General features: G+C 38.4%; 1 protein-coding gene across 2 annotated transcripts in view; it reads left to right on the plus strand.

The window, feature by feature from the left end:
• HOOK3 (hook microtubule tethering protein 3) overlaps positions 1-16,361 on the plus strand; it is a 122,405-nt gene that overhangs the window by 92,060 nt on the left and 13,984 nt on the right. The window contains exons 16-18 of one of the 2 annotated variants that reach the window (XM_037744767.1): positions 9,024-9,111; positions 11,735-11,740; positions 13,548-13,582. In XM_037744767.1, coding sequence (XP_037600695.1) covers positions 9,024-9,111; positions 11,735-11,740; positions 13,548-13,582 — 129 coding nt within the window. The remainder of the gene's footprint in view (positions 1-9,023; positions 9,112-11,734; positions 11,741-13,547; positions 13,583-16,361) is intronic. The other variant, XM_017545975.2, reaches the window with a different exon arrangement.

The raw sequence follows: 16,361 nt of genomic DNA on the forward strand, positions 1-16,361 counted from the left end.
GGCTCACTGCAACCTCTGCCTCCCAGGTTCAAGCAATGCTCCTGCCTCAGCCTCTCAAGTAGCCGGGACTACAGGCACGTGCCACCATGCCCAGCGAATTTTTGTATTTTTTAGTAGAGACGGGGTTTCACCATGTTGGCCAGGATGGTCTCGATCTCTTGACCTCGTGATCCGCCCGCCTTGGCCTCCCAAAGTGCTGGGATTACAGGCCTCAGCCACCACGCCCAGCCTCCATACTCTCTTTCTTGCCAATTTATCTTCTACTATGTTTGCACAATATTTATTCCTTTTCCTGTCTTCCTCTCACAGGATGCTTTTTCTCCTAAGTGACTTACTTTAAGTTTGTTCTTACTGAATTTAATTAGTATTTATATTACCTTGACTCTAACTTAATTTCCTACTAGTTTTCAACACTGGATCCCACTGAGTCTGTTACAGTTTGCTCACTGCCCATGTATATCACCTGTCAGAAGGCAAAGTCTGCCCTAGACCTCTAAAGTCCTTTCTAATTAGTTTTCTCAAGAGTGAGCACTTTTACCGAATCTGTAATACCCACCAATCCTCAAACACTATTAGAAGAGAGTGGAGGGTTGAGAGGGGAGCCACATCAGTATTCCCCAGAAATTCCGTCAGAGTAGACCTGATCCTGTTTCTCTACCTCTCAGAGTGTTCTGTGATTACAAGCTCACCCTTCTTTCTGTATCCCACAACTTTATGTATTTGGCAATTAGACTTTGATTAAAATGTTAACTATATCATTCCCTAAAGTGGGAGAAAGAAGGTAGAGGCAATTCACATTGATAAAATACCTGCAATGTGCAGGGACTCTGCTAGACACACTTTGTGTGTGTGTGTGTGTGTGTGTGTGTGTGTGTGTGTGTGTATTTATTTATTTATTTATTTTTTTTGAGATAAGAGTCTTGCTCTGTCACCCAGGCTGGAGTGCAGTGGCGAGATCTTGGCTCACTGCAATCTCCATCTCCTGCGTTCAAGCGACGCCCCTGCCTCAGCCTCCTAAGGAACTGGGACTACAGGAGCCTGCCACCACGCCTGGCTAATTTTTATATTTTTAGAAAAATGGGATTTCATGATATTGGCCAGGCTGGTCTGGAACTCCTGACCTTGTGATCCGCCCACCTCAGCTTCCCAAAGTGCTGGGATTAGAGGCGTGAACCACCGCACTCGGCCCTGACACATTTTGTATATTATCTCAGTCTTTTAAACAACCCACGAGGTAGGCATTATAATCCTCATTTATTTTGTAGATGAACTTTTTAATTTATTTTTTATTTTTATGGGTACATAGTCGGTTTTATGGATTACAGGAGATAGTTTGATACAGGCATGCAGTGCATAATAATCATATTGGGGTAAATGGGGTATCCATCATCTCAAGGATTTATCATTTATGTTACAAACAAATCCCATTATACTATTTTAGTTATTTTTAAATGTACAATTACATTATTTTTTTACTATAATCACTTTGTTGTGCTAGCAAATACTAGATCTTATTAATTCTTTCTATTTCTGTGTACCTATTAACCCTCCCCACCTCTCCCCACTACCCTTCCCAGCCTGTGGTAACCATCGTTCTACTCTCTAGCTCCATGAGTTCAATTTTTAAAATTCTTAGCTCCCACAAATAAGTGAGGGCATGCAAAGTTTGTCTTTCTGTGCCTGGTTTATTTAACTTAATGAACTTCAGTTTCATCCATATTTTTAGAAATAATAGGCTTTTATTCTTTTTTATGGCTCAATAGTGCTCTGGTTGTCTACATCTACATATACCACATTTTCTGTGCCTATTAATTTTTTTTGTTTTTTATTATTTTTTGAGACAGGATCTTACTCTGTCACCCAGGCTGGAGTGCAGTGATATGATCACAGCTCACTGTAGCCTCAACCTCCCAGACTCAAGCTATCCTCTCATCTCAGCCTCTGAGTAGCTGGGACTATAGGCACACACCACCATGCCTGGCTAGTTTATTAATTTTCTGGAGAGACAGGGTCTCCCTATGTTGCCCAGCCTGGTTTCAAACTCCTGGACTTGAGGGATCCTTCCGCCTCAGCTTCACAAAGTGCTGGTGTTATAGGCATTAACCACCATGCCCAGCCTCTTTAGAGAAATATCTGTGTAGGTCTTTTATCTTTTTTTTTTTTGAGACAGGATCTCACCCCATCACCCAGACTGGAGTGCAGTGGCACAACCACAGTTCACTGCAGCCTCAACATCCTGGGCTCAAGTGATCCTCCTGCCTCATCTTCCAAGCAGCTGGGGTTGCAGGCATGTACCATCATGCCCAGCTAATTTTGTTTAATTTTTTTGTAGAGATGGGATTTTGTCATGTTGCCCAGGCTGGTCTTGAACTCCTGGGCTCAAGCAATCTACCCACCTCAGCCTCCCAAAGTGCTGGGATTACAGGTATAAGACACCACACCCAGCCTTCCTTTTGCCTATTTTAAAAATAGGATTATTAGAGTTTTTCCTTTAGGGTTGTTTCAGCTCCTTGTGTATTCTGGTTAGTCATCTCTTGTCAGATGGGGAATTTGCACCTATTTTCTCCCATTCTGTGAGTTATCTCTCACTTTGTTGATTTGTTTCCTTTTAACTTGATACAATCCCATTTGTTGCTTTTTGCTTTGGTTCCCTGGGCTTGTGGAGTATTTACCCAAGAAATTTTTGCCCACACCAATGTCCTGGAGCATTTCTCCAGTTTTCTTTTAGTAGTTTCATAGTTTCAGGTCTTAGATTTAAATCTTTGATCCATTTTGATTTGACTTTTTTATATGTCAAGAGATAGGGGTTTAGTTTCATTATTTTACATAGCGATATCTAGTTTTCCTAGCACATTTATTGAAGGGACTGCCCTTTCCCCAGAATATGTTCTCGGCACCTTTGTCAAAATGAGTTCACTGTAGATATGTAGATTTATCTCTGAGTTCTCTGTTCTGTTCCACTGGTTTGTGTGCCTGTTTTTATGGCAGGGTCATGCTGTTTGGGTTACCATAGTTCCGTAGTATAATTTGAAGTCAGGTAGAGTGATTCCTCCATTTTTTTTTCTTAGGATAGCTTTGGCTGTTCTGGGTATTTTGTAGTTCTATAGAAATTTTAGGATTTTGTTCTCTATTTCTGTGAAGAATTTCGTTGGTATTTTGATAGGGATTGCATTGAATCTGTAGATAGCTTTGGGTAGTATGGACTTTTTTATTTAGATGAAGTCACCCTCCGTCAGCCAGGCTGGAGTGCACTGATGCAATCTCAGTTCTCTGAAAACTCCACCTCCCAGGTTCAAGAGATTCTTTTGCCTCAGTCTCACTAGTAGCTGGGATTACAGGTGTGTGCCACCACACCCAGTTAATATTTGTATTTTTAGTAGAGATAGGGTTTTACCATGTTGGCTAGGCTGGTCTCAAACTCCTGAGCTCAGGTGATCCACCCACCTCAGCCTCCCAAAGTGCTGAGATTACAGGTGTGAGCCACCATGCCTGGCCAACAATATGCCAAAGTATAGAGCTTGGACATACGGAGTACTTTGTCTTTTTTTTTTTTTTCTTTTAGTAGATTACTGGATCTCACTAAATTGCCCAGGCAGGTCTCAAACTCCTGGGCTCAAGCTATCCTCCCGTCTCTGCCTCCCTAAGAGCTAGGATCACAGGTGTGAGCCACCACACCTGTCATGGACATTTTAACAATACTGATTCTTCTAATTCATGACCATAGAATATCTTTTCCATTTTTTTGTGTCTTCAGTTTCTTGCATCAGTGTTTTATAGTTTTAATTATAGAGATAATTCACTTATTTGCTTAATTCCTAGGTATTTTATTTTATCTGTAGTGATCATAAATGGGATTCTTTATTTCTTTTTCAGATTGTTTGCTGTTGGCATATAGACATGTTACTGATTTTTGTGGTCGGGCGCAGTGGCTCACGCCTGTAATCCCAGCACTTTGGGAGACCAAGGTGGGCGTATCACAGGGTCAGGAATTCGAGACCAGCCTGGCCAACATGGTGAAACCCCGTCTTTACTAAAATTACAAAAATTAGCTGTGCATGGTGGTGGTCATCCGTAGTCCTAGCTACTTGGGAGGCTGAGGCAGGAGAATTCCTTGAACCCAGAAGGTGGAGGTTGCAGTGAGCCAAGATGGTGCCACTACACTCCAGCCTGGGCAACAAAGCAAGACTCTGCCTCAAAAAAAAAAAAAGAAAAAGAAAAGAAATGTTACTGATTTTTGTATGTTGATTTATAATTTGACTTATTCCTTTGTAATTTGGATGCCATTTATTTCTTTTTCTTGTTTATCTTGTCTGATTGCTCTAGCTAGGACTTCTAGTACTGTGTTTGAATAACAGGGTGAAAGTGAGCATCCTTGTCCTGTTCCTGATCTTAGAGGAAAAACTTCCAGTTTTTCCCCATTCAGTACTGTACTAGTTTTGGGTCTCTCGTATGTAACTTTTATTATATTGAGGTTTATTCCTTTTATACGCAGTGTTTTTAAGGTTTTTATCATGAATGGATGTTGAATTTTATCAAATGCTTTTTCAACATCAATTGAAATGATTTTTTTTGTCCTTCATTCTGTTGATATAATGTGTCATATTCGTTGATATGAGTATGTTGAGCCATCCTTGCATACCTGGGATCAATCCCACTTGAACATAATAAATGATCTTTTTAATGTGTTGCTGAATTTGGTTTGCTAGTGTTTTATTGAGGATTTTTGCGTCAATATCAATTGGTTACGTTGGCCTATACTTTTTTTTTTTTAAAGATACATTCTTACTCTATCGCCCAAGCTGGAGTGCAGTGGCTTAGTAAAGCCAGGGTTTCACTATGTTGGCAAGGCTGGCCTCAGACTCTTAACTTCAGGTGATCCGTCTGCCTCAGCCTCCCAAAGTGTTGGGTTTACAGGTGTGAGCCAACGTTCCTGGCCTCTAGTTTTGTTTTGTTTTTTGATGTGTCTTTATCTGTTTCTGGTATCAGAGTAATACTGGCCATGTAGAATGAGTTTGGAGGTATTCCTTCCTCCTCTATTTTTCAGAATAATGTGAGTAGGATTGGTATTAGTTCTTCCTTAATTGTTTTGTAGAATTTGCCAGTGAGGTCAGCAGACCTGGGACCTTTCTTTATTGGGAGACTTTTTATTATGGTTTCAGTCTCATTACTTGCTATTGGTCTCTTCAGGTTTTGGATTTCTTCATTATTTAATCTTAGTAGGTTTTATGTGTCTCTGAATTTATCCATTTCTTCTAGATTTTTTAATATTTTGGTATATAGTTGCTCATGGTAACCAGCAATAATCCTTTTAATTTCTCCAGTATCAGTTGTAATATCTCATTTTTCATCTCTGATTTTATTTATTAGGGTCTTTTCTCTTTTTTTCTTAGTCTAGCTAAAGGTTTGTCAGTTTATCTTTTTAAAAGACTGGTTTTTGTTTTGTTGCTGTTTTGTATTGTTTTCTTCATTTCAAATTCATTTATTTCTGCTCTAATCCTTATTTTTTATTTTTATTTTTTGTTTGTTTTGAGACAGAGTATTTCTGCTCTGATCCTTATTTTTTATTTTTATTTTTTGTTTGTTTGTTTTGAGACAGAGTCTCACTCTGTCGCCAGGCTGGAGTGCAGTGGCGTGAACTTGGCTCACTACAGCCACCGCCACCTGGGTTCAGATGATTCTCCTGCCTCAGCCTCCGGAGTAGCTTGAACTATAGGCATGCGCCACCACACCCAGCTAATTTTTGTATTTTTAGTAGAGATGGGGTTTCGCCATGTTGGCCAGGGTGGTCTCAAACTCCTGACCTCAAGTGATCTTCCCACATTAGCCTCCCAAATTGCTGGGGTAACAGGTGTGAGCCACCATGCCCAGCCTGCTCTGATCTTTATTATTTCTTCTACTAATTTTGGGTTTGGTTTGTTCTTCCATTTCTAGTTTCTTAAGTGGCATTGTTAGGTTGTTTATTTAAAAGTTTTCTCTTTTTTTGATGTAGGTGCTTATACCCATAAATTTCCCTCTTAGTACTGCTTTTGCTGTATCCCACAGGTTTTGGTATGTTGTGTTTCCATTATTATTTGTTTGAATACATTTTTCTGTTTCCTTCTTGATTTTTTCATTGACCTACTGGTCATTCAGGAACATACTGTTTAATTTCCATGTGTTTGTATAGTTTCCACAATTTCTTTTGTTACTGATTTCTAGTTTTATTGTGTTTAGAGAATATGCTTGATATTATTTCAATTTTTTGAGTATTTTATAGATGTACATTTTTAAATATATATTTTCTTATAGTTATGCTGCTTACATACTTCATACTTTAACCACTTTTGCTCATCTATTCCCCATTGAGGGAATTTAGCTATCTTAAACCATTCCAAAGAACATCTTAGAGCATACTGGATTGTGTTTTATGATGTTTACAATGGCTTCCACCTCGTAGGCAAACAGTGTTGTTTGATGAAATAATCTCAAAAATGACTAAGATGGATAGTTAAAATAATCTTTTAGTTGGGTTTCCATTTTGCTTTCTGGAAAGATTGAACAGTATTACAGTATTATTAGTAGTGTGTTTATGGACCTGTGTCCAATATTGAATGTGGATTTTTAAGATAATTTATTCTTTTATTACTCAAAACCACTCAGATTTTTTTACCTTAATGTGAAAAGTTATTATAGTTTTAATTAAACTTTTATTGAGATCCTTTCTAAATTATAAACCTATAGTTTCTTATAATTTAAGTAAAAAAATTTCTTATTAAACATTTTGGTTGTTTGGATTCTAAACAGTCATTGCCTTGTTTTGTTTTTAATTTGGAGCAGTCTGGCTTCTACTACTATCATTTCACAAAAGTATTTCTTACTAAGATAACCGGTCATCTCTTAAATGGCCAGCCTAGTAGCAGCACTCAAGACGTTATTTTTTCTCATCTTTCTACTATATTCAGTGTTGTTATTCGGTTCATCTTTCTTCACATTTTTTATTTCAATAATACTCTTCTCTTATATTCTCTCTCATTGTCTGATATTCTTCAGGATGAGGTTCCTGTTTTTACCCCTTGGTAGATCCTCCATGGGCCATCTTTGTTAGTCTTTTACACTATTTTTCATACTCTTCCTAGACAATAACGTCTTTGCTTGTGGCCTCAGTTAACTCCAAATGGCTCCCAAATCTGTATGTTCGGTTCTGTCTTCTCTGTGCTTTGGATTGAGGTATCTAGCTGTTTGACAGATTTCTAGGCATTTCATTTTCAATAAACATAAAATCCTTGTGTTTCTTTCTCATCCCGTTCGTCCTATCTTCCCTTCCTCAGTGAATACCAAAATCCTTGTATTATTTTGCCTTTTCTCAAGATAGTTCCTCCACTGTGCCTATTTCAGGCATATTTAGTAATAATAGCTTCCTCTCATCTTCATGCCTGCTCTTGAACCTTTTTAATAATATCTTCCATTTTAAAACTAATCTGTCTGACATAAAAGCTGTATGATCTGTCTGACTGTGTTTTCCCCTTCTTGCAATCCTTCAATATCACCTAAGACCTTGGAAGCCAATTGGTCTCCTGAATGTTGCATTATGACCTAGAGAATTTATGAAAGTCAAGCTGTGAACCAGGTGCAGTGGCTCATGCATGTAATCCCAGCACTTTGGGAGGCCGAGGCAGGTGGATCAGCTGAGGTCGGGAGTTTGAGACCAGCCTGACCAACATAGTGAAACCCTGTCTCTACTAAAAATACAAAAATTAGCCAGGCTTGGTGGTATGCATCTGTAATCCCAGCTACTCGGGAGGCTGAGGCACAAGAATCGCTTGAGCACAGGAGGCGGAGGTTGCAGTGAGCCGAGATCACGCCATTGCACTCCGCCTGGGTGACAGAGTGAGACTCTAACTCAAAAAAAAAAAAAGAAATGAAAGTCAAGCTGTGAAATTAGCATTATTGAAGGTTGTCTGAGTTATTCCAGTTTCAGCCTGCCTTGAGGCTTACTGATTACAGGATAATCCCAGCAAACACTTTGCATTCTATACAGGGTTGTGCTGATCTCCTTTCCCCCCCCCGCTCCCCTGTTTCTCTCCAGCCATTCTTCCTCTTGTAACATACCTGCCTCCGTACCATTCCTAAATTCACTGCTTCCTCTCATTTTTCTGCATACATTGGACATGCCGACCTCTGTCTTGAGTCTCCTTTCTGCCCTTAACCGACCGGTGTTTTATTTGTTGTTCTAGTCTCATTTCAAGTTCTGTGTATTTTAAATCCTCCAGAGAGTTATTGTGTCTTTGACCATTATTTTTGTATGCATCTGTGTACTACTTTGAAGTTTTTATCTGATTGTATTTTATTTTTTACACTTTTGCCTCCCCCCGAGACTTTAATTCCATGAGTTCAGGGATCTTTTTTTTTTTGTGAGTCAGGGTCTCACTCTGTTGCCAAGACTGGAGTGCAGTGGGATGAACACAGCTCACTTCAGCCTCAACCTCCTGGGCTCAAGCAATCCTTCCACCTTAGCCCCACAAGTGTAGCTGGGACTTACAGGTGCTTACCACCATGCTGGCTAATTTTTGTATTTTTGGTAGAGATGGGGTTTTACCATGTGCCCAGGCTAATTTCAAACTCCTGAGTGCAAGCAGTCTGTCCACCTTGGCCTCCCAAAGTGCTGGGATTACAGGCATGAGCCACCATGCCCTGCCTGGGTGCAGAGATCTTTTAATACTAGTGCTGAGCACAATCTTTGACACATAGTCTTCATAAATATGTATTGAAGTAAACTTCAGAGAAATAAATATACCTAAGTACATTGGTTTTAAAATATGTGCCCACCCAAACACTGTGTTGGATGTCATTTGAAATTCCAGTCAGTACCAAAAATAATCAGAAAAATAAGCTGCTACTCATGACATTAGGCCACTACTGTACTACTACTGCTATAACATGAGACTTTATTTTGCTAATTATACCTTCTAACTAATATGACAACCTAAGGAACAAAGGCATACATAAGTCACCACTTGGAAAATTAATGCACATTTCATTTCCAGGCTGGTAAATCAAAGACTTCTGGAAGTACAGTCACAAGTTGAAGAATTGCAAAAATCTTTACAGGATCAAGGCTCGAAAGCAGAAGATGTAAGTTTTAATATGCACCAATCATAGTCCATCAGTTTCACAATGTTGAGAAATAACTTATTTTTTATTTGATATTTTCTATCAAAATAATATAGTATTATATTGGTTATAGAAAAGAAACAGTGTTTTCCTTTATACTAATATTTCTTATAAAAAGGACCAGATACTACTTTATTGTTTCTTCAGATTCACTCTGCTGGGAATTAGAAGTTTATTTATAGTTACCAACTGAGGAATTAATTGAGGCTTCGTATTTTAAATGTCCTCCACTCAGTATTCAAAGATGAAGTGTAGGGTTTTTCCCCTTTGGTCAAAAAAAATTGCTAGGGGAAATTTGAAATGTTCAAGTAGAAATTTTTAATGTAAAAGTCATATTGAAGAAAATAATGCCGTCCCTAGAATTGCATTATCTCTATATTTCTGAATCCCTCTTACTCCTTCGCTTCCCCAACACTGGCCCTTTTTTTACATCCCCCAGCACACTGTGTCTCTGTCACAGCTCTGCACACTCTGATTAGAATAGGGTAAATATATTAGCCAAGGACTGCCTTTCTTCACAGCCTGCATGTTAACCTTCTAGCACAGTGCTCGGGTAGCACAGTCATCAGTCTCTGACAAAAGTTTAAGTAAGTCAAATTTTGCAAATCCTGTATATTTAATGAATAGTAAACAACAGAACTAAGACTTAGAGTGTTCAAAAATAGTGTAAAGAGGAGAAAAAACTAAATTTTGGTGATCAGTCTTTGCTTCAACCAGCTGTTTTGTTTTTTTCCTGTTACCAATGTAATTTGCTATAAACTCTCGCATTTGAGCATAAATGTTTGTTTCCATTGATAGAGTCATTTTGGAGGATTAACTTCTAAATTATAGATATAGCCAATTCCGTTCAGCTTTATTAACATAAGAGGGTATAAAAACAGAAAGAAGCAAAGAAAAGGAGTTAAATATGTTATTTAAAACTTGAGAATATTGGATACAAAAAGCTCAGCCATGGCCTAGTTTAATGAGTTTCTCCAGACATCATCTCTTGTATATTGGCAATATGCCCATCATTCTAACATGTGTAATGTTAGCTCATCCCTTAATAAGTTGGCATGCCTTCTTAGATTCCCAGATTGATTTCTGATTCCTAAAATTGTCACCAACATTTAAACTTCCTTATGCCCTTATTAAAATTTAAAACATGTTTTTATCCAAAATGCTAAGTCACGAAGAGGTGAAACCAAATTACCATTAGTGTATTAAAATATTGTTAAGTCTAATTAAGTATCTTACAGATGAACTAAAGTGGGCAACATTTCTTAATTCAGTGTAATCGCTAGGCTCCTTAAACTGAGATCAATGTAAAATCGATTCTGGTCTCCCAGATTCATAGGAGACTTTTATTGATTTGTTATGGGAAGGAAGGAAGGGCATGTGGTACATAGGAAGTAAAAATGGCAAAATATTAGAATCAGCTTACACTTCAGTGTTACAAGGATGGCCATTGTGCATGGTTCTCTTACATTAAAACATAAATAAAAAAACATAAAAGCATTTTTCTTCAAAAGATAATTTGGGATAGCTTGATTAGGTATCACTATGGTTATCAAATCTAATTAAATGTGCTGTGGGCCTTTACTTTAACAGAATGTATTTCAGAGGTGAGATGCCAACCCTGTGAAGCAATATTTACATAAATTAGTCCATTTATATGACTATCCAGATGTCTTGTTGTAAACTAAGCAGAACTTTGCTCTGAACTCTTTTCTATAAGTAGAAAAGATTCAGATAGCTGAAAGTGTGCCTCCAAATGGCTTAGAAAAATAAGCAGTGCAATACAGCATACGTGGTTCTTGCCCAGCAATTTTTTTTATGTTTTTGTCTTACTTTTCTCTTTCTCTAACCTAGAGTGTTGCATCTTGGGAATGTGCAACACATAAAGCAACCTGCCAAAGGAAGCAGTCCCCTCTGGAGAAGAAAACATAATTTCTGCCAGCTTCTGTTATCAAAAGCACAGTTTTTTCATGAGATCTTAAGTCAGAGTAGAAGGGGTTGAACATTTTTAATATATTTTTTATGTCATTTGTTTTTAGTATGGAAGCAGAAAAACCTTGTTATATCCAGCTGTATGGATAATTTGAGCTAGCCACAATATATAAAACTTCAGAGAACAAGACAGGATGAGGAAACTGTAGAAAAAAGAAAAATGTACATTTCTTTTTAAAAAGTGCATATCTTGGATGGGCACTGTGGCTTACACCTGTAATCCCAGCACTCTGGGAGGCCGAGATGGACAGATCACCTGAGGTCAGGGGTTTGAGACCAGCGTGCCCAACATGGCGAAACCCTGTCTCTACGAAAAATACAAAAAATCTGGGTATGGTGGCGGGTGCCTGTAATCTCAGCTACTTAGAAGGCTGAGACAGGAGAATTGCTTGAACCTGGAGGTGGAGGTTGCAGTGAGCCAAGATCTTGCAACTGCACTCCAGCCTGGGCAACAAGAGCAAAACTCTATCTCAGGGGGAAAAAAGTGCATATCTTTTATCTGTTCATGAATTGCTAAATCGTTCCTTCTCTCGGCTGCTGTGTTTGCTTCATACTAATTTGTCCTCTCTGTCTCTTGGCATGGTTTCTGCTCAAGGCTATTGTAAGTATGGCTTCCTTTTCATTTTTATATAGTGAGCAGTTTTTGGATTTAGACTGCCATCATAGTTGATGGTACGGAAAATTTTAATTAAGGTAGTTTTGTGCGAAATGAATATCTGGATTACTAACCTTATAAGTTTAGGGCCTTTACAATTAAGATATTCAAAGGATATCAGAATGTTAAAGAGTCGGTCAAAGAGAAGTCTGCTCTTGGTTTTGTTCCCCATCTCATTCCTGTTCCATCCCATTATAATTTATTCGTTTGTATAAATTATCTGGATGCAGTCTACCCTCCTGCTGCCCCATGCTTTGGTAGAAACAGTCTTTAGTTTGGAGAGGCACTGCAGCATTGGAAGCCTGGAAGTGAAGGCCATGCATGGGCTCTGGGGTCTGGCAGACCTGGGTTTTAGATCCGCCACTTGAAAGCTACGAAATGTTCTCCAGCCTGCCCTTCCTCAGCTGTAAGATGGGCTATTACTACACAGGCTGTGAGATTTACATACAACAGTGTTTATGAAACGATTTAGAGCATTGTTTGGCTTATTAACCACCCATTTAACTATTTTATTATTTATCATCTCAGAGTTAAAGTTCTGCTAGAGTCTAATGAAAACTTAAGTACAGAATTGAAGTTTCTAAAAAGTATTTACATTTTGCCTTGTGCTAAAGAAGAAATTAGCAATAATTGAAAGTTAATAGAGTTGGCCGGGCGCAGTGGCTCACACCTGTAATCCCAGGACTTTGGGAGGTCAAGGTGGGAGGATCACTGAATCCCACAAGTTCGAGACCAGCCTGGGCAACAAAGTGAGACCCCATCTTTATTTTTTTTTAAATTTTTTATAAAATAAAGTTAATAGGGTTATATTTTTATATATTTGGAGAGCAGTGATAGAAGACATGTGGATCTGCTGATGTAACTATAGTTAACATGTTGAGGAAAGAAGTGAATTTGAAGTATTACAGCACTGTGTTAGAATGGAAATGAACAAAAAATTATGGTAATCATTATCAAAAGAACTTAGTGTGAGGGTTCCTTTTCCCTCATCGCTGGTGTCGATTTATTGGACAATTTGTTTTATAAGCCTATGTTAATTGGATTTTGGCTGAATTAATTATATAACCATTTATCTCAATATGAAATATTTCATAAAATTTGTTAATAGTATGTACTCGATAAGTGTTTAATTATGAAATTTAGTGGTCCTATAGAAAACGTTGTTTATTTTTAGGTCAGTTTTGCTCTCCTGCTTTTCAGGAGACTTTTTTTTTTACCCAGTGAAAGCTGCATTCTCCAACATATTAAAGGCTGTGCATTTGCCATTCTAAACATTACCATCTATTGCAAAAATTATTTGTAATCTGTGTATTTTCATAAGTCACTAATTAAGTCAGATATATTTATAGAAACGGACCCAACACTTGATTATGACTCAAGAAAAACAGTATAGTAGATAAGTGTCTTAAGGGAAGTTTATTATTACTACGGTCCTGTCTGCCTGCCACATCCAGGAATATTAGGTCTATAATTAAGTGGCTTTTTAATTCCTATTTTATTCATTTGCCTGACTATAAGTAGAGAATTTATGTATCCAGGCTGTGGGTATTTTATACTGATTGTCATCGCTTAAGGGCTGTTCTCTTCCTTTATAAAGAGATTTAAACTAGGGTACATTTTGTGTTTTGAGCTCTTTGACCAAACAGGTTACTGAGAGCTTGCTCAAAAAATTAATGACTATTGTACTTTTAACCTAAAATACTGTTTTAGCTAAAATGTGAGGTAATAAACTAGTTTTGTTTTTCATTTTTAGTCAGTCCTTCTAAAAAAGAAGCTTGAAGAACATCTGTAAGTATAAAAGCTGTTGAGGCTGATTCTTCTATGGTAGAATACACATGCTTTGTGTTAGGTAGATACGGAGTGTCTAGGTGGTGGCACAGGTGGTCCTTGAAGAAATAAAAAATCATAATGCATATTAATAGAGCCTGAAGGGTCATTTCCACCCAAGGTTCTCAGGTCAGAATAATCACTGCTTTCTCAAATGAGACTTCAGGGTTTTCTGTCTTTGTGATAGCATTTATGATCATAGTTAGGAGTTTGAGACACTCTAGATCATGGGTCAGACACTTCTTTCTATAGAGGGTCAAATAGTAATTACTTTAGGCTTTGAAAGCTGGTCTCTGCCACAGCCACTTAGCTCTATAGTTGTAGCTCGAAAACAGCCATAGATAATATGTAAACTAATGGATGTGACCATGTTCCAGTAAAACTTTATAGACACCAACAGGCAACAGACTGGTTTTGGCCCATGGGCTATAGCTTGCCAGCTCTAAAGTATTGCCAGCTTATTCTCTTTATTTAAAAAAAATTTTTTTTCACCAGGTGCGGTGGCTCACTCCTGTAATCCCAGCTCTTTGGGAGGCCAAGGCGGGTGGATCACGAGGTCAGGAGTTTGAGACCAGCCTGTCCAACACAGTGAAACCTCGTCTCTACTAAAAATACAAAAATTAGCCGTGCATGGTGGTGGATGCCTGTAATCCCAGCTACTCAGGAGGCTGAGGCAAGAGAATCGCTTGAACTCAGAAGGCAAAGGTGTGAGCCGAGATCACACCACTGCACTCCAGCCTGGGCAAAAGAGTGAGACTCCATCTCAAAAAAAAAAAAAAAAAATTAAGAGAGAGGGTCTCACTGTGTTGCCCAGGCTGGACTTGAACTCCTGGCCTCAAGCAATCCTCCTGCCTTAGCCTTCTGAGTAGTTGGGATTGCAAGTACATGCTACCACACCCAATCTAATCTTCCTTTTTAAGTAAATTTTTAAAAGTCTATAAAAGCTTGTCAGTAGATTTTTAAATATTTCCTTGAATTACAAATAAGGACTTTTTGATCTAAAAGATGAAGTAAATTTTATTATTTTATTTTTATTTATTTATTTATTTATTTATTTATTTTTGAGACAGAGTTTCACTTTTGTTTCCCAGGCTGGAGTGCAGTGGCACGATCTCAGCACACTGCAACCTCCACCTCCCTGGTTCAAGCAATTCTGCTTCCTCAGCCTCCTGAGTAGCTGGGATTACAGGCATGCACTACCACACCCAGCCAATTTTGTATTTTTAGTAGAAATGGGGTTTCCCCATGTTGGTGAGGCTGGTCTCGAATTCCCGACCTCAGGTGATCTGTCCGCCTCGGCCTCCCAAAATGCTGGGATTACAGGCATGAGCCACTGCACCCAATGAGTTGAATTTTTAAATATTCACATTTGTTTTTTCATGAAGAAGAAATCTTCATTTCTCTTTATCTATAGCTGAGGTTGACAATATAAGAAATGTTTCATAATTTTTCTTGCACCCAGTAAATAACTTTAATCCTCCTTATTGTTTTCTAGCAAAACTCCTCGAAAGCATTGAATTAGTGACCATGAATAGATAGCCTGTTAAAATGTTACAACATTACACTGTGCTAAACCAGACATCCTGAGTACCACAAAGATAATCTGGATTTATTCTACTAGTATGGGAAAGAAATTCTCTTCTCTGGCAATTTGCCTCATGCTACCCAGTTTTTGTTTTTTAAATGGTAAATGTGGGAGACACAAGCTACTCCTGGCGACAGATTTGCTAACAATTCTAGCAGTGGGCAGAGTCTTACTGTACTAGAACAGAAAATGTTACTTTTGCCTTTTCTGAGATTACCTGCAATGAGAATTTAATACCGAATTCTATCCTTAAAAAAATTCTCATTCCTTTATGGCAAAAAATAGTCATTTCATAAGACTACCACCTACCCATTATTCTGTGTTCAGTCATTTACAAGGTGAAAAAATCTTCATCAGAAAGAATTTATTAGTGAAGATGGAACCTATTAGTTCCTGTAGCTGCCATATCAAATTACCACACACTAGATGGCTTATGGCAACATAAATTTATTCTCTCATAGTTCTGGAGGCTAGAAGAAGAACCAAGGTGGCAGCAGGCTGGTTCCTTCTAGAGATTTGGAGGGACAATCTGCTCTGTGCTCCTTGTTGCTGCTGGTAACCGACAGCAGTCCTGGTGTTCTTTGGTTGTAGACAGATCACTCCAGTCTCTGTCCACCTTCACATATCATTCTTCTCTCTGTATGTTTGTGTCTCACGTGACCTTCTTATAAGGATGTCAGTCATTGGATTTAGGGCCTTCCCTAATCCACTGTGCCCTCATCTTAACTAATTACATCTACAAACACCCAATTTCCAAATAGTAACACATTGACATATCCTAAGAATTAAAACTTCAATTTGTCTTTTTAGGAGACGCAATTTAGCCCACCACAGAGGTCACAGATATCTCACAATATGGCCAGTCTCATGCATATTTAAAACTACAATGGGCTAGGTGCGGTGGGCCATGCCTATAATTACAGCACTTTGGGAGGCCCTGAAAGGCAAATTACTTGAGGTCAGGAGTTTGAGACCAGCCTGGCCAACGTGTCGAAACCCTGTCTCTACTAAAAAGACAAAAATTAGTGGGGCATGGTGGCATGTGCCTATAATGCCAGCTATTTGGGAGGCTGAGGCAGGCAGAGTTTGCAGTGAGCCAAGATCACACTACTGCACTCCAGCCTGAGCAACAGAGCCAGACTCTGTCTCAAAAAA

The sequence above is a fragment of the Cebus imitator genome, unplaced genomic scaffold (assembly GCF_001604975.1).
Source record: "Cebus imitator isolate Cc_AM_T3 unplaced genomic scaffold, Cebus_imitator-1.0 Scaffold183, whole genome shotgun sequence".
Lineage (NCBI taxonomy): Eukaryota > Metazoa > Chordata > Mammalia > Primates > Cebidae > Cebus > Cebus imitator.